At 32.0% G+C, this 21,614-nt stretch overlaps 4 protein-coding genes across 5 annotated transcripts; 2 read left to right on the top strand and 2 right to left on the bottom strand.

Annotated features, from left to right (window-relative positions):
* Positions 1-842: 842 nt before the first annotated feature.
* Positions 843-4,036, top strand: LOC101251923 (vicilin Jug r 2.0101-like). The gene is made up of 6 exons (XM_004247622.4): positions 843-1,217; positions 1,606-1,781; positions 1,888-1,968; positions 2,443-2,700; positions 3,266-3,530; positions 3,719-4,036. The coding sequence occupies exons 1-6, from the start codon at positions 908-910 to the stop codon at positions 3,901-3,903; spliced, it is 1,275 nt and encodes a 424-aa protein (XP_004247670.2). The 5' UTR covers positions 843-907; the 3' UTR covers positions 3,904-4,036.
* A 6,509-nt stretch (positions 4,037-10,545) lies between these two features.
* On the top strand, positions 10,546-15,640 carry LOC101249580 (proteasome subunit beta type-2-B). Its single transcript, NM_001321184.1, is given in 3 exon segments — positions 10,546-10,827; positions 10,915-11,038; positions 15,096-15,640. Coding segments are annotated over 3 exon segments (615 nt in total). The 5' UTR covers positions 10,546-10,669; the 3' UTR covers positions 15,429-15,640.
* Positions 15,641-15,907: 267 nt separating this feature from the next.
* On the bottom strand, positions 15,908-18,654 carry LOC101251621 (non-specific lipid transfer protein GPI-anchored 25). 2 transcript variants are annotated; one of them, XM_019215734.3, is made up of 4 exons: positions 18,177-18,654; positions 16,740-16,778; positions 16,566-16,649; positions 15,908-16,325 (listed from the first exon to the last, which is right to left on the bottom strand). In XM_019215734.3, the coding sequence occupies exons 1-4, from the start codon at positions 18,556-18,558 to the stop codon at positions 16,117-16,119; spliced, it is 714 nt and encodes a 237-aa protein (XP_019071279.2). In that variant the 5' UTR covers positions 18,559-18,654; the 3' UTR covers positions 15,908-16,116. The 2 variants fall into 2 exon arrangements, with proteins under 2 accessions (XP_019071279.2, XP_010326727.3); XM_010328425.4 differs by having other exon boundaries at positions 16,566-16,646; positions 18,177-18,649.
* Positions 18,655-19,254: 600 nt separating this feature from the next.
* On the bottom strand, positions 19,255-20,540 carry LOC104649376 (non-specific lipid transfer protein GPI-anchored 21-like). Its single transcript, XM_010328373.4, has 4 exons — positions 20,113-20,540; positions 19,930-19,956; positions 19,744-19,818; positions 19,255-19,635 (listed from the first exon to the last, which is right to left on the bottom strand). Exons 1-4 carry the CDS (start codon positions 20,450-20,452, stop codon positions 19,367-19,369), a joined length of 711 nt encoding a protein of 236 aa, XP_010326675.1. The 5' UTR covers positions 20,453-20,540; the 3' UTR covers positions 19,255-19,366.
* Positions 20,541-21,614: the final 1,074 nt, after the last annotated feature.

Raw genomic sequence — 21,614 nt, 5'->3', positions numbered from 1 at the left:
AAGTCAAGCGAGTTCAAGTTAATAAAGAATTTGACGTAAATATAACTTTATGAAGAATTGAGCTTAAATAAAAGTGAAGTCATTTAGAATACATGTGCACTTAAAAAGCAAAAAAGAGCAATTGAGAAATTGACTTCACAAGTGCTACCAACGAACTGAAGGAACACATCGAAGAACCTAATCCTTTACAGAGTTTATGTGTTAGGAGTTTTTCTTTGTGAATGAGTCTTGATGTAATCTTATTCCAATGAGTTATAAACTGAATTAGGAGTGTTGTTTTCAGGTTGTAATAACTTGAAGAGTTGGGAATACATACCTTGGGAGGTTTGTGTTGAAGGTTAGGAAATAGAGTTAGTTCCTAGGATTACAAGAGTTGTAGTTCAAATTCATAACTTGAAGTCAAGGTAGATTGCAAAGTCTGTAATCTATCTTTTGCGGAGGATCGTAGTTGATTTAATGATGTTAGAGTTAAATCCGGTAAGAAGACAATTCATGATTTTTACATTTTTTGAATCGGATATTTCCACGTAAAAATATTATGTTTTTACTAATTGTCCTTACTACTTTGTTAAAATATGTTAAATAACTTCTTTCACACTTAGGCAAAAATATAAAATATCAAGTACACTTCAAAATCGAACCGAACCGATCGGAGCCTATTCCGGCATTCACAAATTTGTCCTTTATACCATACTCCATATGACATTCATGTGCTATTGTTATCACTTATACACTTGCACTTCATTAGTGTTCTCAATTCAACACTTGTCAATTTGCATGCAAACTTTGGAACTGACCATCTTCAAATTCCCTCATTTAAATTTCCCACGCAAAATCAAAATAATTCTCTTCAATCCTAGAAAAATAGAGTTTCCATCACAAGTTCAATTAGTTATATATTTTAACTATGGCAATTTTCACTAAATTACCAAAGTTTTTATTTCTCTTCTTCTACTTGTTGATCCTCATCTCTATGTTTATTGCTTGTCAATGTGAATGTGATCGTGAAAAAGAAAACAACAATCCCTACTTATTTGAATCACATATGTTCAAATCTCGATTCGAATCAAAACATGGTGAATTTCGAGTACTCGATAAGTTCACGCAACTTCTTCGAGGAATCGAAAATTACAGAATTGGAGTACTTGAATTTGAACCTCGTTCTTTCCTGCTTCCTCATCACTTTGATGCTCAACTCTTACTTCTTATTGTTAGAGGTACGTCCATTCTCTTTGTTTCTATTTATGTGATATTGTTTGAACGATCAATACGAAATTTGCATTAACAATCCTCCCTTTCGTTTAAAATTAAATATTATAAAGCTTGTTACATATTTTGTACACAAAATAATCATGTGTGACATTATATTTGATCAATGTGTCTATTTGTTCAATTTTATATGAGTTTAAGTATTTCCTTGTAACATACTCAAAGATGAAGGGACATAGATGTCAGTTAAGCCATGTGATTATAAAAAACGTAAATGTAAAGTATAAAGTTAATTATTTTCAAATTTAGAAGTCTCTTTATGGACGGGCTAAAAGAGAAATTATGTCACGTAAATAGAAACAGAAAAGAGTAATTTTTTTTCCTTTTTTCTTATAGGGAGAGGAAGTATAAGTATAGCAGAAGAAGATGAGAAGAACTCATTCAACTTGGAGTATGGAGATGTGCTCAGTGTTTCTGCTGGTTCAACAATCTACTTCACCAACACAGATAACAAAGAGAAGTTCTCGGTTTACGTGCTAGCCAAGGCCATTAATGTTCCTGGTCAGTTTCAAGTGCGTATTCAGAATTTAAATTTTATGAATTTTACATTTATGTTTTTAGTATTCAACTCATTATATTTTTAAAGTTACGAAATTAATATCTATCATATTTATTCAGGAATTCTTTAGTGCTGGAAGTGAAAATCCAGAAACCTTCTACAGAGCATTCAGCAGTGATATCCTGGAGACTGCTTTCAATGTGAGCTTCGTTAGAGAGAAACATTGAAAACACTTTTGAACTTGGCGTTAATTATTAGTTTCGTTCCTAAACTATTGATAGTTTTAAAAAACTTACCTGTACTTGACTAATCGAATTTAAATATAATCTCGATCTGCCACATGACATAGCAAGTGTTTTCAAACTCTTGTATGAGCGTGAGACTCCTGATGAACTTAAGGAGAATTCAGATGTGTATTTCACCCACGTGGCAAGATCATGTGTGTATTGAACTGTAGTTAGTCAAGGAGAATTCAGATGTGTATTTCACCCACGTGGCAAGATCATGTGTGTATTGAACTGTAGTTAGTCAAGTAGAATGATGTTTTTAAGGCTATCAATTATTCAGAAACGAAACTAATAATTTACGCCAACTTTACGAGTGTTGTCAATAAGTTTTTCTCTTTTTTATGTTAGTTAAGATTCACATTTTTTTTTCTTTATTATTTTCATTAGACTCCAAGGAGCAGGTTAGAGAGGCTATTTGGACAACAAGAACAGGGGATAATAATCAAAGCCAGTGAAGAGAAAATTCGAGCTATTAGCCAACACGCTTCGCGCTCCACCAGAGGTGAAACGCGAGGTCCTTTCAATGTATTGAACCAACGCCCATTAATTGGTAACAGATTTGGACAATACTTTGAAGCAGCCCCAGAGAGATTCCAACACTTGATGAATTTGGATGTTGCTGTTGGTATCATGAACATCAACCTAGTAAGCCACACTTAATTTGTCCTGGTCACCTCTGTTTCAATTTACGTGACATAGTTTGGTCTTAAACAAGTCATATAACATTTGTCTGGCTCACTTATGTGGCTACAATTAACTTTCAAATATAGAAATGTTTTATTATATTTTAAAACGAACTAATAGAAAAATGATATCACATAATCTGAAGCAAATTGAACACTAAAAAAACCGAAATCTTGATGTATCTTGACTGTTATGGTTACGACATTTTTAATAGAAAAACTTAAATGGAGCTATGTGCTTCATACATGGGGATTTATATAGCTGAACCTGATGGAATATATGCTTCCACTAACTACGTTGGACAAACAACCTCGTCCATTCTGATTGGTATAGTATGCTGACAACCTCACCAACCTCTGACAAAACAACTTTTCAGTTGTATAGCACACTGCCCTGTACGAGAACACTCTGTAGAGGACCGGCTCCCTGCATTTGTGAGGATCATCAAAACATTTGAAGCATTAAGACTTATCAGAACCTAACGTTCTTGTAATGACGGGGATAATAGTGTACATTCATTTTTCAGGGTGGTATGATATTACCGGTCTATAGTACAAGGACTACATGGTTGGTAATGGTTGCACAAGGGAATGGGCGGTTCGAAATGGTTAGTAGCCAAAGCCAGGAGAGACGAGGCCACCAAAAGGCGGTCAGAGATTGTCTATCAGTTGGTGACTTTTTTGTAATTCCGGCAGGACATCCTATAACAGTTATAGCCAACGCTGATTCTAATCTCAGTATGGTTGGTTTTGGAATCAATGGTCATAACAGCATGTTAAACTTCCTTGCAGGTATGTTGCTAGTTTCCTCGTTTGCTCACCGAAGTCACTAAACTATGTTTTATAACACGCAAAGTCAATCAACGTTGTCCTTTAACTATTCTTCGTATGTATTAGTAATTTCACCTTTTAAAGGGGAATTACGAATAGTTATTTATACTGTTACTACGTAGAAATTAAAATGTCAATTGCTTTATAAGGTCAAGAAAGTATATGGAGAAATGTAAACAGAGAAGCAAAAGAGTTGTCATTCAATATGCCAGCAAGGGAGGTTGAAGAAATATTACAGAATCAAAATGAGTCATATTTTGTGGCCGCACCAAATGAAGAAGGAAAAAAAATGGGACAACAATATGAGTCTTTAATTTTGGACTTAGTTTTCTAAGTTGTATCATATGCTATGTGAATAGTACCACTTGTACCTGAAATAATGTTTGTGTCTTCTATGTGGGTGTGGCTCTAATGTAATGTAATATAACTTCTGTAACATAAAATAAACTTCACTCTGTTACCTATTATTTCTTTTTTGTATTGTGATGTTTTTATTTTATTATATTATATTATATTATTTTAATGAATATAAAAATTGTGAATCTTGAATCAATCATTGCAACTGAATTTGAGGTGTTGAGGAAAAAATTGGAGATGTGATATATCGTTAAGGTGAAGAAACAAGAGTTTGTATTTTCAATGTATTCGTTATGCATTGATACAACAAACAAAAAAGTTAAAAAGGTGCATAGATTTGATGGATCATTCATACCTTTTATAATGTTGTTTAAAACCCCAAAAACTCGATCACAAATTGGCCCAGTTATGTGAACCCGGTTCAGCTCCCAGCTCGAAACTAGGTAGTATTAATGAGTCAAAGAAAAGATGGTACTCTATTATGTATGTGTTTGAAATATTTTGATGTATCGATTTAATAGATATATAATGACTAATTTTATTATGTAATTTCTGTTGGAAATTTTACTAAAAATACCTTTTTTTATAAATATTTGTATGGAATTCAACAAAGTTAGACACTATTCTTTCCACCTGGTATGATAAGTGTACTATCAGAATTCAAAAAACTCTACTAATATAAAACTAGGAGTTTGGAACTAGCAAAGATTCTTTTAAAATAAAATTCACCATAGTAAAATAAGGAAAAGAAAATGGATTTGCTCTTTGTTTTTGTTTTTTTTCACTTGTCCTTTCTCAATATTGGAGCAATGTTTATATACACATGTAACATAGTAATTAAAATCGCCTTTGTTGGGGTGTTTATTCCTATTGTGTGATTTTTCAATTTTAATTTAAATTTTAATATGAATATCGAATATCGAATATCAAATAAAAATTTTCAAAAGACTCATCTGCCAACATGTAAAACCATTCTCCACATGTGACGAGGATTAAAATTAGAAGAAAGGCTAATCATTGCCATAAATGCAATTCCTCAAGAAGAAAAAAAGGATCAACCTTTAGAAATTTGACCAAAATAAATGTTGATTTTAGAGATAATATAAATGCAATTCCTCAAGAAGAAAAAATCGATCAACCGTTAGAAATTTGACCAAAATAAATGTTGATTTTAGAGATAATAAAAAAGATATTAAGACTCATTTGATAAAATGAATATAGATAATAATATGAATACTTCTTTTATTACATATTTTGGTTAAAATTGAAAAAAGAAAGTGCAACAAATTGAAGTCGGGAAAAAAATAATTAAAAATAATCTAATTTACCTTTTCTTGTATAAAAAAAAAAGGAGAGGCGATTAAAAGATATAAGAATAATTAGTACTAGCAATAATAAAAGTGACGGAGTTAAAAACTTTTATCAAGAAAATTCAAAAAATAATAACTTAACGCCGGAAGAACTCAAGTAAATTCAATTTCTAATTAAAAAAGTTCTAATTATCTTTTCTTCCACTATTTTACTCAAATCATCATTAATGACCATATATACCCGACTCCAGGTAATTCAATTATTCGCATTTTTAAAATAAAAATAACACCTATACACATTTAAGGTTATATATATCAAGTTATAAACATATTTTGCAAAAATAAATTACTTATAGCAGATTATTATCGAGTTATAGCATATCAATTAAAAATATATTTAATTAAAAATAAACTATAAGTAATTATTTAAATACTAATTAATATGTTTAAATATTAATTTTTATTTTTTACAATTAACTTTTTATTTTTATTTTTTAAATAAAAGAAAGCGTTTATGTATAAATTGGTAAGTAGCACTAATGTGGGATTTGAATTAATTTTAATTAATAATGGATCATTAACAAATTAGCACATATTAAGAAATTCAAAAAGGATTTAAATTATTCAGTTTCCTTAAAATGCTCAAATTAGTTTAAATCAAATTAAAACATGATTTTTTTTTCATTTTTTTTCTCTTTATCACCTTTTAAAGCTTTTAATATAAATAATAAATTATTATTAATTAAATTTTATATTATATAGTCACCTTTTAAATAATAGAAATTTGATTTTAATTAATTTCCTATTATACGTTTGCCCAATAACTATCCACCCCATCTCAACCAATACATACACAAACATCTTCCCCTAATACACTTCATTTCTCCCCAACACGCGAATATATTTTGATCTTCCACAAACTCCCGCCTCATTCATCATCTCTTTCCAACACGCAAAGATTTTTTGTTCTTATCCAAATCCCGCCTCACTCATCTTCCCCATTATCCCTCTCAGATCAGTTCATCCCAAAACCCAATCATCCCTCTCAGATCAGTTCCCCATTTAGTTCATATAAAATGTCTAGAAAAGGTAGTGAAATCCCAAGTAAAAGTAAAAGATTGGTCGATGAGTTTGATGACTTTTATGTTCCTTCATTCGATATTTTGTCACAAACTCAAACGCAGAAATCAAAGGAAAAAGAGAAGTGTGGTTCAGTCAATTCGAAGATGAAAAAAGATAAAATCAAAGAGGCAAAGGAAAGAGGCAAGAAGAGGAAAGGAAAAAAAATTAGAACATCATCAGAATCCAATTCTGACTTAAATGAGGATTAAAAAATACAAAATCAAAAAAAATAAAAGGCAATGAAATTGATCGATCAACAAGAAAGTTTTCAAAAAAAAGCATCAGAGATACAAGCTACAAATAAACCCAAAAAAGTTGATAAAGTGAGTAAAAAGATTATTTCAAATTTGGATTACAATGTGTTGTGTTAGTGTATTTAATGTTTGCTTTTATTTGTCAATAGTATACTACATGAAATTTTGTATGATTTATGTATGAGTTGAGTTTTTAGTATTTTATATTATAATTATACATGAATATTGAATGATTTAGTGTTGTATGTTTTGTATATGATATAATTTGAATATATCAGTATATGATTTGATACATAATAAATGTATTGATTTTGTTTGATTTTGTGTATGAAATAATTGGTCATTATCAATACAGGAGTTTATGCATTATGTATTACCTTTGTATCACATATGTATAAAATGATATTCTTGACCAGTAAAATATATGTGTATGAATGATATATTAATGTTGTGTATCCTATAATTTTGACCATTATAATAAATATTGTAACTATATATTTTATTTTTTGATTATGATGTATGAATTGACATATTCATACTAAATGAGATTAGTTTGTAGTTTAAAAGTCACATATTAATTTTTTTTTAAAATTGAATATGTATTAATATTGTATGAATTGTGTATGAACTGAGGCATATAGTTTGTATGATTTCTGTATGAATTGAATTAAATGCTTGTCGAATATGTATTAATATTGTATGAATTTTGTATATAATTTGTATAATTTGTGTACGAATTAATTGAATGTCAATTTAATATAGCATTGTATATATGATTTTTTCTATGGAATTTAGTTTTACAAATTTTATAGTAGAAGAAAGTTCAAACACATTTATCTTTCTGTATCAACATGATTGTGTTCGCTGATTTGTTGATCTTTCTCGGTTCAGATAAGTTTCAGCAATTTTTACAAGAAATCCCATTTGAATTTTTTATGATTTACATAACATAAAAATCCGATGTCAATTGTTGGATCATACTTTCCTTCTTGAATCTGAAACTGGCAGGGATGACATGTTCATTATCAATGCAAAAATGGTACAGAGTTACATTTTGACTTAAAAGAGTTGGTCGTTGTAACCGGTCTAAAATCTAGACATATTTCTGAATTTGTTTCTGATCCATCGGTTCCAAATAGATTAATTGCAGAAAATTTCGGAGACTTTGACAAAGTCCCCAAGTCAAATTTTTACCACAAGTTTAAATTGGAAAACTTTTGGAAAGAAGATGACCGTTTATAATCAGTTCATATAATTCATACATACTTCATACATATTTAATATATCATTCATTGTCCTACAAACTACTCCAATTAAACAAATACAATATAATTTCAATACAAAATTAATATAAAAACATATATTCTGATTTCAATAGAAACTAAGATATTCTTTTTTTAAAAAAAGGACTTTCATAAACAATTGATACACGTTTCGTATACTTTTCATACACTAATAATACAAACTTCAGACTTTAAACACGCTATACGTAACATAACTATTTCATTAAAAAAAAATATACAAACTGTTTTCATATAATACAGTTATCAAATATCGAACACTGTTCTACATGTAAAAAACATCAAATTAATTAAAATCAATAATTCATAATTAAAAGAAACAAATCATAATTAAAAATCAACCTGATGAATTTCAATTTCCACCATGTTTAATTAATATTGATATAATGTTCTCCATCAAATCAAATCAAATTGTTTCAAACGCCAAAATTTATTATGTTACTAAAAAAATGAACTGAAATATGCAGATATTAAAATAATCGCGAAATTTTGGAAAAAAATAACTTCTACGTTGATGCCAATATGAAAATAATCATGAAAATTTGGAAAAAAGATGAATTGTAACGATGATGCAAATAGGTTTGAAAATACCAATTTGAAAATAATCTACAAATCTAAAAATAATCTTTAAGATTTGGTAAAGTTTTTAAGAAATTAAATAAAAAAAACTAATATCATTTAAATTAACTAGAGATATTCAAAGCAGTGATGCTAATCTAAAATTTTTTGATATCCCTAAAAATGTGTTAATTTAATGTTAATTTTTAATTAAAATACCTTAAAACGTGCTAGTGTACAGTTTCAAAACGTGCTAATTGATAAAATATCCCATTTTCCATTATTAGTTTATCTGTGTGTTAATTAGGTATATTAATTATCCATTGTTAGTTTATTCCTTTTTTTTTTATTAATTGTTAATAACAACTCTTTTTAATAAATTATAATTAATATTATATTTATTAATAAAACTATAGATTGAGATATTAAATTTTATACACTGAAATTCAGACTCTACTGTTATAACTTGAGAATATTACTATATAGAATGTTATGTACCTAATTTACACTTTTTTAAAATCCAAAGGTGGATCTATATTTTGCATACATGTATATATTTTCAACTTCCAAGTATTCTCTATACATAATTGGTTCTCATTTTTTATAATACAGTTATTAAAATTTCTAAATCTCCATCTATCACAAATTAAATTTTTGACAAGAATTCAGGTTAGTAACAATTACATTATCAATCTATTTTAACATGTGATAGGTTCAGTTCTTGAATCTAGTTAATCTTTTTTAAAATTTCATCTGATGATATATGAGAAGAGGAAATAAGCATAATATAACTGAGCGTTAATATGTATGCTTCGATTGTGCGAGTAAAAGAAAAGATAGTACTTTATTATCACATGAGTTTGAAATATTTGAATGTATCTATCTATTCAATAAATATACATATAAAATGACCAATTATGTCTAGTGATTCCTCCTTGGAAAAAATCCAATTATATGTAGTTTCTTTAGTAGGTGCATAACAACATATGTTATTGTTTTCATCAATAATCATATATTGTTATCTTATGATTATATTGAAGAAATGTCATTAGTCAATAAAAAAATCTAACAATAAATATGAGAATTAGCTAATTGTTGTATCTACTTAATAATTATAAAGTTTTGATCAAACAAACATGATACCAAAATACATAACAAATTAAGAAATCGAAAAAATATCAATATCTCTCCTACAATGGTAATGAAACACATTTTAGCAAAGACGATAAGTTCCTAATTAAGAGACTCTTAAGTCGGAGTGAAATTTATTGTGAAGCTTAACTAAAGTAATTCACATTTATATAAGAAACAAGTTACAATTAGATACATAAATTGTGTGTTCAAAAAATCAAAATGTTATTGAGTTAAAGCAAAGACAATAAGATTTTTTTGGCCAAAGAGTATAATATTTGAGCGGACAATATTTACCTTGGCAATTAGGATGTGACAAAAGTAAATTTATGAAAAGAATTGAAAAATCAAATCATAGATAAATTACATAATCTCACTAATTTAATAGGTAGTTATTTATATTTATGTTAGTTTGCAATATTATGAATCTTAACAGATTTTGGACTGCAAATACACGTATTTGAATGTCTAGATTCATATATACAAAATATATAGATCAAAATTAAGTGTAATTTTCTTTAGATATCAGTAACATGTACATGTATTTGACTCTCTAGCTCGCCTCTATCATATCTCGCTCTCCACTCTCCTTTCTCGCTCACCTCTCTTCTTGTATCTTGTATGATTAATTATATTAATTTTGTTTTACACATGAATAACTCATTTCTTATCTATTTACCAAATATCGTATAAGTTATACAAAAAAAATAATACATAAACAACTTATTTCTTATCCAACTATCAAACAATTCTATCCTAATCTCGTACTCCATACAAACGAAAAAATAGGTCAAATCATAGAAATAAATTAAAAGTTGTTGTAGTAGACTTCCGAACTAGAAAACTATAAGGTATAGTTTAGTAATAATGAAAAGATACATGGATGAAAGTGCAATTAGCTTAAAATATGAAAAAAAAAATGAAAATGCTGAAACTTGTTCTCCAAGACGCCCTTCGAAGCTCTTATACTAAACCAAAACTTTTAAGTAAAAAAAATCGGAGAAATCTCTGCAAATCTCTTATAGAAGAAGAAGATCTAAAGGATCTACAGAACTTTCTAGAAGAAAATGGAGTGTGTGTTCGGAATGGTCGGTAACGGTTTCTCACTGGTGGTAGCGGACTCCTCCGCCGTGCACAGTATATTGGTTCACAAATCTAATGAAGACAAAATCATGATTCTCGATTCGCATAAACTTATGGGAGCGAGTGGTGAAGCTGGAGACAGGTTTTGTTTGCTAGATTTAATAGTTTATTTTTTTTCGATCTCTATGGAATTTTTATTTGTATGTTGAATTTTTGGGTGAATTTGCAGAGCCCAGTTTACGGAGTATGTGCAGAAAAATGTGGCTTTGTATCAGTTTCGTAATGGTATTCCGTTGACTACAGCTGCTACGGCTAATTTTACAAGAGGCGAGCTAGCTACAGCTTTGCGTAAGGTATTGGTTTTGGAATCTAGGGTTTTGATACTGTAGTTACATCAAGATTTGAGCTTGTTTTTCATTTGGGTACAGTTTTAGGGTTTTAAATGTATAGAAGTCCCAAAATGTGAAATTAGGGTTTGGCACTGTAATCAATCAATCAACTGAGGATCAACTGTACACTAATCAAGTATGCATGAACTCCATACTTGCTGGGGTTGGCTAAATGAATCCTTTGAAAAACCATTCCTATTATTAAAGCCCATTTCATTTCATGGTTCCGTAAAGCTAGAATTTTCAAAGGTTCTCCATTTTGTATACTGATATACATGTCCGTAACCTGACTAGGAAAGACTCCTGATTCATAGAGTATTGGATGAAATGTAGATTAGTAACTTGAACAGATGTAAAGAGTAACTAAGCCTCTCAGAAGAGGTATGGATAAGGTCTGTATACAACCCGCCCAGACCCCACCTCCACCTGTGGGATCTCACTGGACATGTATCTGTAAAAGCAATTAAGCATCTTCCTCTAGTTTTCTATTAACATTGTTGGAACAGGAAAGGAAAGATTGGGTGAGAGAAGCAAGTTTGTGTTGACAAATTCCTCATATGCCATTTCTCCTAGTAGTATGCTCTATTTTAATTCTAAATGAATCGCTGTTGTTATGTCAATCCATGGCTTTCTGCTTATATATCAGGGCATGAAATACTTGTTGTAGCATTTTCAACTCTTGCCATATTAACAACCCTGTGTATCAAAGTGTCTGCAGCAGTTACAATTCTGTATGGCATCATTTAATGTAGTTAAAATTCTCTCATTTCTTTTTTGTATAAATTAGCTTCACTATGAGGATCGTTATCTTTGATTGCACTCCTAGATCTTGTGAAAGTTCTGCCTTCTTTTATCAGCTTCTTTGGTGACTGTGTCGACTGAAATTAGCATTTCAGAATCTGGCCAATGATGAATATTGGTCTTCCAGGAAGTAGAGAAACTTCCTTGTAAAAACTTGGGGCCAACATGAACCCTTTTTTTTTATTCAGAATATTGTTTGGTCTTACATTGGGATGATTCAGCTAAGTTTTTCAAGTTTCAAGTAGATTCTTTCTTATGACTCACAAAATTCAAGTGAAATGCATGTCCAAACACAACTTCAATTCTAAATACCATATTTCTCTTCAACTTCAGAAACTCTTTTTACTTTTCAATCAAATTTATGTCCGAAGACCTACTAAGTATGACCTCTAGTATATAGCCCATCTGTCAGTTCTGAGTATAATTGCATGATAAACAACATTGAATCACCATTTTGATCCTAACAAAAATCTCCTGCTCAGCTGTATTATTAGTGTGTTTACCAGATATGATGTATAGGGCAAGTTTTAGTGCAGTTTTAGAGTTGCTTCTTTGATGACTTGTAAATCACGGGTCGGAGAAGTAAAAGAAGCCTGTTTGCAAAAATGTAAGAGGAATGTTGCGTACGGTATGTGCCTGCCTACTCTTTCCCTACCTGTGTGCTAGTTAGGTAGCATTTCGTGCAAGTTAAACCTTTTTTACTGTGTACATTTAACTAGACTTCAAGGCATGAACTTGTCTGTCTGCAAAATGTATACTTTGCTGATGATAGTGGTTGAATAAATCAACGAAGCTTCTAATCCAAACAAATTGAGTTTGGTTATGAATTCACTACATTGATTTTGCTCTATTGGGTCCATATTATTTCAATACGCAATATGTTATCTTTTAAGACAAAATTAAGGGTAATCTGATACTAGAGTTCCCTTAGATCTCACACTTTGGACATACAAACTTTTTAGCAAACTTGTGCAAGCCTGAGATATAGTGTAGGTGTAACAACAATTACGTCTTAGTCCTGACTTATTGTTATCATCTTTTTTGAGATGGAAAAAGATGATCCCATATTGTTGGAACTAAGATGTGTTTGTTAAACCAATTGGGATAATCTACATAGATCACTTGCTTCATTAAATCCATAGGGGTTTAATCAATGTTGCGTACAGTATGTGCCTACTCTTTCCCTACCCGTGTGCTAGTTAGGGAGCATGTCGTGCACATTAAACCTTTTTTACTGTGTATATTTTACTAGACTTCGAGGCATGAACTTGTCTGTCTGCAAAATGTATTCTTTGCTAATGATAGATGGTTGAATAAATCAACTAAGCTTCTAATCCAAACAAATTGAATTTGGTTATGAATCCACTACATTCATTTTGCTCTATAGGGGCCTAATTTTCAATACTCAATAAGTTGTCTTTTAAGGCAAAATTAAGGGTAATCTGATACTAGAGTTCCCCTTGATCTCACAATTTGGACATGCAAATCTAGTGTAGGTTTAACAACAATTAAGTCTTAGTCCTGTCTTATTGTTATCATCTTTTTTGAGAGGGAAAAAAGATGATCCCATATTGTTGGAACTAGGATGTGTTTGTTAAACCAATTGATCCATCTACACAGATCGCTTGCTTCATTAAATCCATAGGGATTTTGAGAGATTGTAGTGAAATTGTACGTTTTCTAGGAGAACATCACTCTATATGATTTCAGTTTATGTTCTCTTCTTGCACCTTCTGTCATCATTATCTCACACATGCATACTGGTGCATTTTTAGGTTCACATAAAGCACGACCAAACTATACTCAAGTGACCTTTCCCATTTTATCTTCTACATGTATCTTTCGGATGTGAATTACTCCCTCCGTTTCAAAAGAATGACCTCCTTTTCTTTTTTAGATTGTTTCAAAAAGAATGACCTCTTTCTTTTTTTGGTAACAACTTTCCACGTGGCATGTTTAAGACCACAAGATCAAAGGGCAATTTTGTACATTTGGCCTAACTTTAATTTAGGACCACAAGATTCAAAAGTTTTCTTTATACTCTTAAACTCCGTGCCAAGTCAAACTAGGTCATTCCTTGTGAAACGGAGGGAGTACTATTTATCTTGTTTAATTTTTCCTAATCATCCAATCTTCAAAAGTTGTCTAATCTTGTATGAAGCACATACATCTTCTCATTTCTTTGTGAATTTGCTATGGGCCAAGATTCATTTTCATTCAACATTTCTAGTCTTGCAACATTTGATATGATTTGCCTTCTCGCTTTAGTATGTTTGTTCCTATTGCTTAACATTCTTGTAGGCCATAGGATATGCTGTAGCACTCCGGAAAGATGAACCTAGATATCTAAATTGTTTTCATTTAGGCAGACACCATAACTCCTGTTTAATCACTACAATTTCATTTGTTTTGAACAATATATAAGTTGGGAGCTAACAAAATTATAAAATGGTGCTAATGGATAGTGAGAGGCTGAACTGCAAAGAGGGCCTCCCATTGATTCATCACTTTTTGGTCTCAACACATTCTTGCCAATCTTGTTGTTATGATGTATGATGAAAAGAACAGGGACGTGCTTCTGTTACACTAATGACCTGCTCTCCTTTTATGACTTATAAACAGGCCAATGTTGCCATACAATTTGTGATGGTTCAAGCAACACCGCTTTAACCCTACCCTTAGAACAACCATCTAAATTAAGTTCAGCGAGGGAGGGGGTTTGCTCCAACTGATTACTGTTAATGTGTATATTACAGTTGGAAATGAAGTCGTTAAGAATAGACCAACATAAGGAGGAAGGATGAATATGAGGATGATGTGGCGGATAGTCATCCATCCACTTAAAATTCGTGAATTCTATCTCTTGTATCAGATCTGTTTAGAAAGAGAAGAATTACTTGTCAGCCATTAGGGCATCTGGGAACATACAATTTCTAGCAAAATACAGACCATTATCATGTATATGTGCACTTAAAAGTACTTTAATAGAGGAAAATAATGCATTGCTAAATGTTGCAAGAAAATTCATCCTCTACCCTATTCCTCTGATACATTATAGCTCACAGAGAGCAAACATAGTAATACTTTTTCCTGCTTATTAAAACTTGAAGTCTCTTTTACTCTTGAAAAAAATAATGTTCTGTGAGGGTCAGTTTTCAAATTTTGATGTGCGATTTGGTTTTGTGGTTGGTTAACTGGGATGTTTTTTTTTTTTTTGTAGAATCCATACATGGTGAACATTATCCTGGCTGGATATGACAAGGAGACAGGCCCTTCTCTATATTACATTGATTATATTGCTACTCTGCACAAGGTGGATAAAGCAGCGTTTGGTTATGGCTCCTATTTCTCTCTTGCCATGATGGATAGGCACTACCGAAAGGACATGACAGTTGAAGAAGCTGTTGATTTGGCAGATAAGTGCATCATGGAGATCCGATCTAGGCTGGTTGTTGCCCCACCAAACTTTGTGATTAAAATTGTCGACAAGGAGGGAGCCAGGGAATATGCTTGGCGCGAGTCTGTCAAAGATGCTCCCGTTTCCAACATCTGAAGCTCTGTTTTTGTGTTATGTTTACTCTTGAAGCTTATGAATCTTATGTTCTGGGAAAAAAACTTTAGTCATTGTAACTGCCCAAAAATCTGACGCTACAAGTATTCACTGTTTGATCGATACACCCGCTGTGTTCAAGATTTTAGTTTTAATTATTTTCGAGTTTCAGGTCGATAGAAAGATGGTATTGTGAGTCTATTCTTATGTTTCAACTATCCCTTGTGTTATGCTGGCATGTCTCTCTTCATTAATTTGGAAGAATATAGGGGTAATACAATCGTCGCCAATTTGCTTCACCGAAAAGGAGTTTTGCATGGACTATGAGGAAAAAAAAGAATCTCCCCCTCCTTTGACATGTAATTTAATCAAATTCACTAAATGTCTACACCAATTGATCAACTGAAGGTAAGAAGTTAAAAGGAAGAGGAAGAACAAACCTGGGCAAGTTAATAAACTGAATGGCTGTAGTAAGACAAGTGTTTGCTCATGTTGGATCTTGCATCGCTTTTCATTCATATGCTAAGAAGATTATGTGTACATCAGATACCGATAAAGCAGTACATGTCAACAACAAGAATTTAACAAAGAATTTTATGCCAGTAGTTTTACATCTATCCACAGAATTCTGATCTGACTTTAATATCTTCCAATCAAACTGTCAGTTTATGATGCCATGAAAGAGACAGTATTAACTAAGTTGGTGCTTGCAAGAGAGATACAGGAGAATCGACATTGCAGATATAATCCATAGACGGTAATTGCACATTAGTTCTATGGCTGATGAACATTCTGTTGTGGCTTGAGCACCGGGGCTAGGATCGTCACCGACATTGGAGGATGGAGGTGGTAAACTGACAGATACTGGTGGAGCTTGTGGTGAAGGGTTATCATGATCACCTGCAATAAAGCGACAATTCATTTTTTTTACTAGAAAATCAACTTCCAACTTCAAATTTCATTCCCCTGGTTTTATTCCTCCCTTCCTTTTTTGTCCGTTGGAACTAGTATCTGAAGTTTCTAAGAACTGCAGTTATGTGACTCTGATATCAATTTTATAAATGTTATATAGAGATAATGTTATGAACAATTGGAATGTCGAAGTTATAAGCTTGAAGAAACAGAAGATAAGTAGCTTGCCTGGATCTGGACTGCTTGGTGGTCTAGGAGAGCTAGGGGGTGTAGGACGACGCACTGGTCTTGGACTTGAACCCCTGTGATCTGCTAGAAATTCTTACACAATGAAGTGATCAGGAGATTCTGAATAAGTAGTATCATCAGTTTGGTTGTGACAAAAGATCAAAGGAGAATTACCTGTTATTATTGATCTAAAAGGAGGCAGCGTAGTTGAACCTGAGTCACGGAAAAAAAACATCGTCAAGGTCGAGAATATGCTGAATGAAATGGCTGATCTTTGAATGTACTTAAAAGATCTTCAGTATAGTGAGCTATGTAACTTTTTGTCTTCAACATACTTGTGTCTAACAGGTGTAACATGACTCCATATTACAGAACTCTTAGAAGTATATCAACACTTCATATATGTATACCTAAAGGAGTCCAGATAACGTAAATGGTGACGGAAACTCAAGTATCAAATTAGCAAATCAAATGGGAAAAAGAGAAAGAGGTTATGGTATTTATGCTTGGAATAGTGCTCAGTACTGTCATGCGATTACTGCAGATGGATTTACACACATATGGTTTTAAATTCATGCAACTTTGAGATCATGATCTACTAAGTGGACATATTTACTCACAGTGGATGCATGCATTATACCAATAAATGAAACTATTACATGTAAAAGCTGCCTTCGATATTAGGAGATTCAATGAGAATTCGTGAAACTTTTTTCACATCTGTAACAACGTCAACTAGAAATATCTTTCACATCCGTGATAACATGAAGCAAGTAGTAGTACGATCTGTTCTAGATAGCACGTATAATGTTAATTTATACATACAGAATAATTCATTGACAGTAACAACATTTGCGCATATACACACAGAAGTTCTTCCTTTGTGTTCACTCGATGACAAGCTATCTGTGCAGATAACTCAAAACCACAAATGGATGCATTAGCAATATGAACTCTTCATAACATAGAGTGAAATAAGAAGCATACATTTCTACAGTGTTAGCAAAATGTAAGTAGAAATTCAACTACATTGCAACTCCGTGGTAAGATTACCCCCATTTTTTGGTCAGATTCAACGAAATGCTTTTGTACGTGTAAAGAGCACATTCGAAAACTCTAACAGAACGAATTATATCACAAGTCCAAATCTAAAAAGAAGAATCTAATCATAACGCCAAAAGCACAAATTTGTCCTTAACCTCTTTGTGATAAAATTCAAATCCTAGCATACTTAACTGAGTTCTCAATTGTTCCAATTTGATTGGCAATTTTCATCGACAGACATTTGACTAATTTCCAGAGCTAAATCGAATCATTTTTATATTGAAACTACATGATTATGTAAGCTAGAATTCACCTCATATCAAAAGGATTAAACATTAACTACACATATTTTAAGATATCGATCAAATCACAATTTTGCCTGAATAACTGAAACCGAAGCATCAAACACTTTGAAACAGAGCAACTAATTCAATTCATAGACTAGATCAACAGCATCTACTTTCAAATAAATTGTTACTATCAGTCCATAACGAAAAAATTCCAATTACATTAGAAGATTCAATGCAGTCACAGGAAGATTATAACGTGAGTAATCGGAATCCAAACCTGAACAGAGAGACTCGAGAGATAGATTCTCCGCGCCTTCTTTATCCTCCACGGGACACACAGAATTTAGAGACAACAGCTTCATAGAACTGATTGGAAATCCGAGGAGCTGAGGGTTGCGAACGAGGTAGCAAAGGCAAATCGCAGTATTATCAACAAATGCCTCCGAGAAGTTATCGCAACACTGAAACGGAGGCGAATCAGATATATTGTTCGGTGGATCGGAAATGTACGGAAGGCATGGAGAGAACGCCACCAGTTCGTCTGCACATCCAATCGTGGTAGATAATGACTCCGGCGAAGTTGGCGGAAGTTCTGGTGGTTCCGGTAGTGTTCCGGCGGCGAGTAGGAGAACTGAGAAAAGGATCAGTACGTCCGCCATTGCTCTATAGAGAGAGAGAGAGAAACGGTTATTTTTTTGTGTTGCTGATCAGAGGGTTGTTGAGTAACTGATTAGTGGAAACTAATTTATACAGATTCTGAAAGTTGGGTAGAATGTTTTATGCATGGAAGAAAGTAGCGAATGGCGGGAAAAAAGAGATCTTTTATTTCCATATATGCCCTCTAAATTGTGGAATTTACAGGAATGGTGTAGTCAGTAGTTCGTTTTTTTCTGCTTAGCAAACTAATAACCCCTCAAATTATCTGGAATAATCATAAATTTAAATTTTTACCATACATAGCAAAAGTTTGAGTTTTACCAGAGATATTGCAAATATCTTCTTAACACGGGTATCATATAATAGCAGATACACTTATTACGTCAGACGTTAATGGATACAATATATTTCACTATTGTTATGAGAGCAAATCCAATGTATTTCACTATGTTTGCGAAATCAGAATACGTCTATCATTCATAATTAAGTAAAATCTCACTATTTTTTTACAAGATAAGAATAAGATATACGTACACATTGACATTGTCCTTTTTAAACTCACTTATGCAATGACGTTGATATCCTATGATAAAGAATTAAGAAGTAGTATGCAATTATACATTATTAGATCTCTATACGTGATTTCATCATGTTTTACATTATTATAAAGCAAATTGAAAAGTTAAAAAATGTATATATAAATTTCAAAACTCCCAAAAAATTTCATTATACAGATAGTACAAATTGATTACAAATGAAACAACAAAAAATGTTTGCAAACAATGTTCACATACTATAAGAATGAATTCATTATAACTTCAAAACAATTGCTCCACAAGCTACCAGAACAACAAATGGTGAAAATCTCGGTGAATCCGGGGCAGAAGAAGGCGTTAAATTAGGCCTGAATCCTGATCCTGTATCAGTATTTCCAGATCCGTCATCTGTTAAAGATGGAGGTGAAAATCCATTGTAAGGATTTCCCAATCCGCCGCCTGTTGGTGATGGTGGTGTTAATCCTGGTGTTGTATCACTTCCTGGTCCCGAAGGAGGATCGAATGGCTCGGGAACATCGTCACCTGGCATCAATTTACATTGAACCAATTTAGCAATTCGCGAGATTGGACCTTAGATTCATCATGTTCAATTGAATTCACGAGAAATTTTGAAAATGAAAAATGAATTACCGTCAGGGCTAGGAGCTTGAGGTGGCCTAGGATTTCGAAATCGTGGAGATCCTGATGGTGATAAGGCAGCTGGACCTGTCACACCAATATAGCTTTATTAGATCAAAGTATTTGATTTCGATTTTGATTTAGAAATTTTTTTTGTTCGTATTAGTTTAGATAAATTAATTGAGTTCGTTTTGGTACCTTGAGCTGGAAGAGGAGTAGAAGAACCTGCAATACAAGAAATTGAAAACAGAATTCGTTACCAAATCATACTACTCGAATGCCAAATGACGTTCATACCCCTCTAACGGAGCGTGCACTCGAGCTACAATTTCATGAGTGTTATCAATGACTAAATACTGGGGAAAAAATGTTTGATTTTACCTTTGCATTCAATGGGAACACTATCTTTGTTACAAGCTTTGGGGAGGGAAATCGCGACGTTTCTGTTTGGTATTTTAAAAGGAACATTTCCAGTAACAATAAGGCAGAGGCAATCTTTGCCACTGGCTGTAAGTTCCTTAAGAGATTGACAACAAGCTGAAGTTGGTGAACCTGAACCATTATTGCTCATGAAGTTAATACAAGGGCTAAAGCTACTTAGCATCGCGCTACTACATGCTGTAGTAATTTGCCCTGAAACTTGTATGCCAAAAATCATCAATACTATGGCTAAATATGGTACAAAACGTCGAAAATCCTTAAAAAATTTATACCCTTCCATTTTGGGATTTTTTATTTTTTGAGATTTTTAAGAAAGAAGTTGATTTTGGTTATGGAAGTCATAAATAAGAAGGGTGTTTTATAGAAGAAAATTGAGGTTTAAGAAGAAAATGGAGGGAAGAAAATATGAAAGTCCAAAAGTGCTATTGAAGTTCAACTACCTTTAACTAACTTTATATCCTACAGAGTATTTAGGTGACCTTGCAAGTTTTATTTTCTTTGTATGACTTTTTTGGAAATCTTTAGAAGCTAAAATGATGTGTTTAAATAAGATAAAATATATTCATTGACTTCTTTAATGTCATCTTCTTGTGATCATAGATCATGTATTTGAGTCGATGTAAGCAGCCATTAATATTTGTATTATGATAGATTGTTCGTATTATATTTGATAGGGAAAAGGCTCAAATATGTCATCAAACTTTCAAAAAAGGCTCATTTATGCCATCCGTTAAAAGTTTGGCTCATCCATGCCACTATCGTTTAAAAAAAGGCTCATTCATGCCATTTTTTTTAACGGTGATTTTACAAAACCACTTTTTACACGTGTCAGATTTAAATTCGTCCATGTCATTTTTTATTTATAATAAAAAATCAAAAATCTGAAAAATTATTAAATAAAAAACCCACCCAAATAAAGATCCACCCAAGTAAAGACCCACCCAAATTAAAAAAATATCCCATATAACCCATTAGTAACCTAATTTTTCAATTCACTTTTACCCTAGAAATCCAATCTAAGAATAAAAGTTCCAGACCCATTATAAATATGGAATTTTTTGTGCACCGACTATACTTTAGTGACTTTCTTACAATTAACTATTGAAATAAAATTTATTTTCTTTGAGAAAAAAATAGAGGATGGAAAAAAAATGTTATGTGCTTATTGAACATCATATATTTTAGAGACAAAGGATAAAGATTCTTACAAATAATTAGACAATGAAATGCATATAATTAGTAATCATTCAAGTCATAGTATTCGTTCTTATTTAACAAGTATACTTTGTCACTAATACACATATCTTATATCCCTAAATTCAAGATTCTTTCTTAAGAGTAATTAAGTGATCACACTTGAGAACCAATCGAAAAAGCGCATCAATTTTGTTTACTCCCTCCATTCTATAATAATTTATTTTTTGAGGTGTTTTACACCCTTT

Source organism: Solanum lycopersicum, chromosome 9 (assembly GCF_036512215.1).
Source record: "Solanum lycopersicum chromosome 9, SLM_r2.1".
Classification (NCBI taxonomy): Eukaryota; Viridiplantae; Streptophyta; class Magnoliopsida; order Solanales; family Solanaceae; genus Solanum; species Solanum lycopersicum.
This window is presented reverse-complemented; position numbering and strand designations above follow the sequence as displayed.

Bases quoted from the DNA above. Each gene is read 5' to 3' on its own strand.
- LOC101251923 (XM_004247622.4), top strand. From the start codon at position 908: ATGGCAATTTTCACTAAATTACCAAAGTTTTTATTTCTCTTCTTCTAC. The intron at 1,969-2,442 runs GTGAGCTTCGTT...TATTTTCATTAG, and splicing joins TCCTGGAGACTGCTTTCAAT to ACTCCAAGGAGCAGGTTAGA. The intron at 3,531-3,718 runs GTATGTTGCTAG...TTGCTTTATAAG, and splicing joins CATGTTAAACTTCCTTGCAG to GTCAAGAAAGTATATGGAGA.
- LOC101251621 (XM_019215734.3), bottom strand. From the start codon at position 18,558: ATGGCGGACGTACTGATCCTTTTCTCAGTTCTCCTACTCGCCGCCGGA. The intron at 16,779-18,176 runs GTTTGGATTCCG...TCCGTGACTCAG, and splicing joins TCTCGAGTCTCTCTGTTCAG to GTTCAACTACGCTGCCTCCT. The intron at 16,650-16,739 runs GTAATTCTCCTT...AAGAATTTCTAG, and splicing joins TTTTAGATCAATAATAACAG to CAGATCACAGGGGTTCAAGT.
- LOC104649376 (XM_010328373.4), bottom strand. From the start codon at position 20,452: ATGGAAGGGTATAAATTTTTTAAGGATTTTCGACGTTTTGTACCATAT. The intron at 19,957-20,112 runs GTAAAATCAAAC...CTTGTATTGCAG, and splicing joins TGTTCCCATTGAATGCAAAG to GTTCTTCTACTCCTCTTCCA. The intron at 19,636-19,743 runs GTAATTCATTTT...AATTGATGCCAG, and splicing joins TCAAGCTCCTAGCCCTGACG to GTGACGATGTTCCCGAGCCA.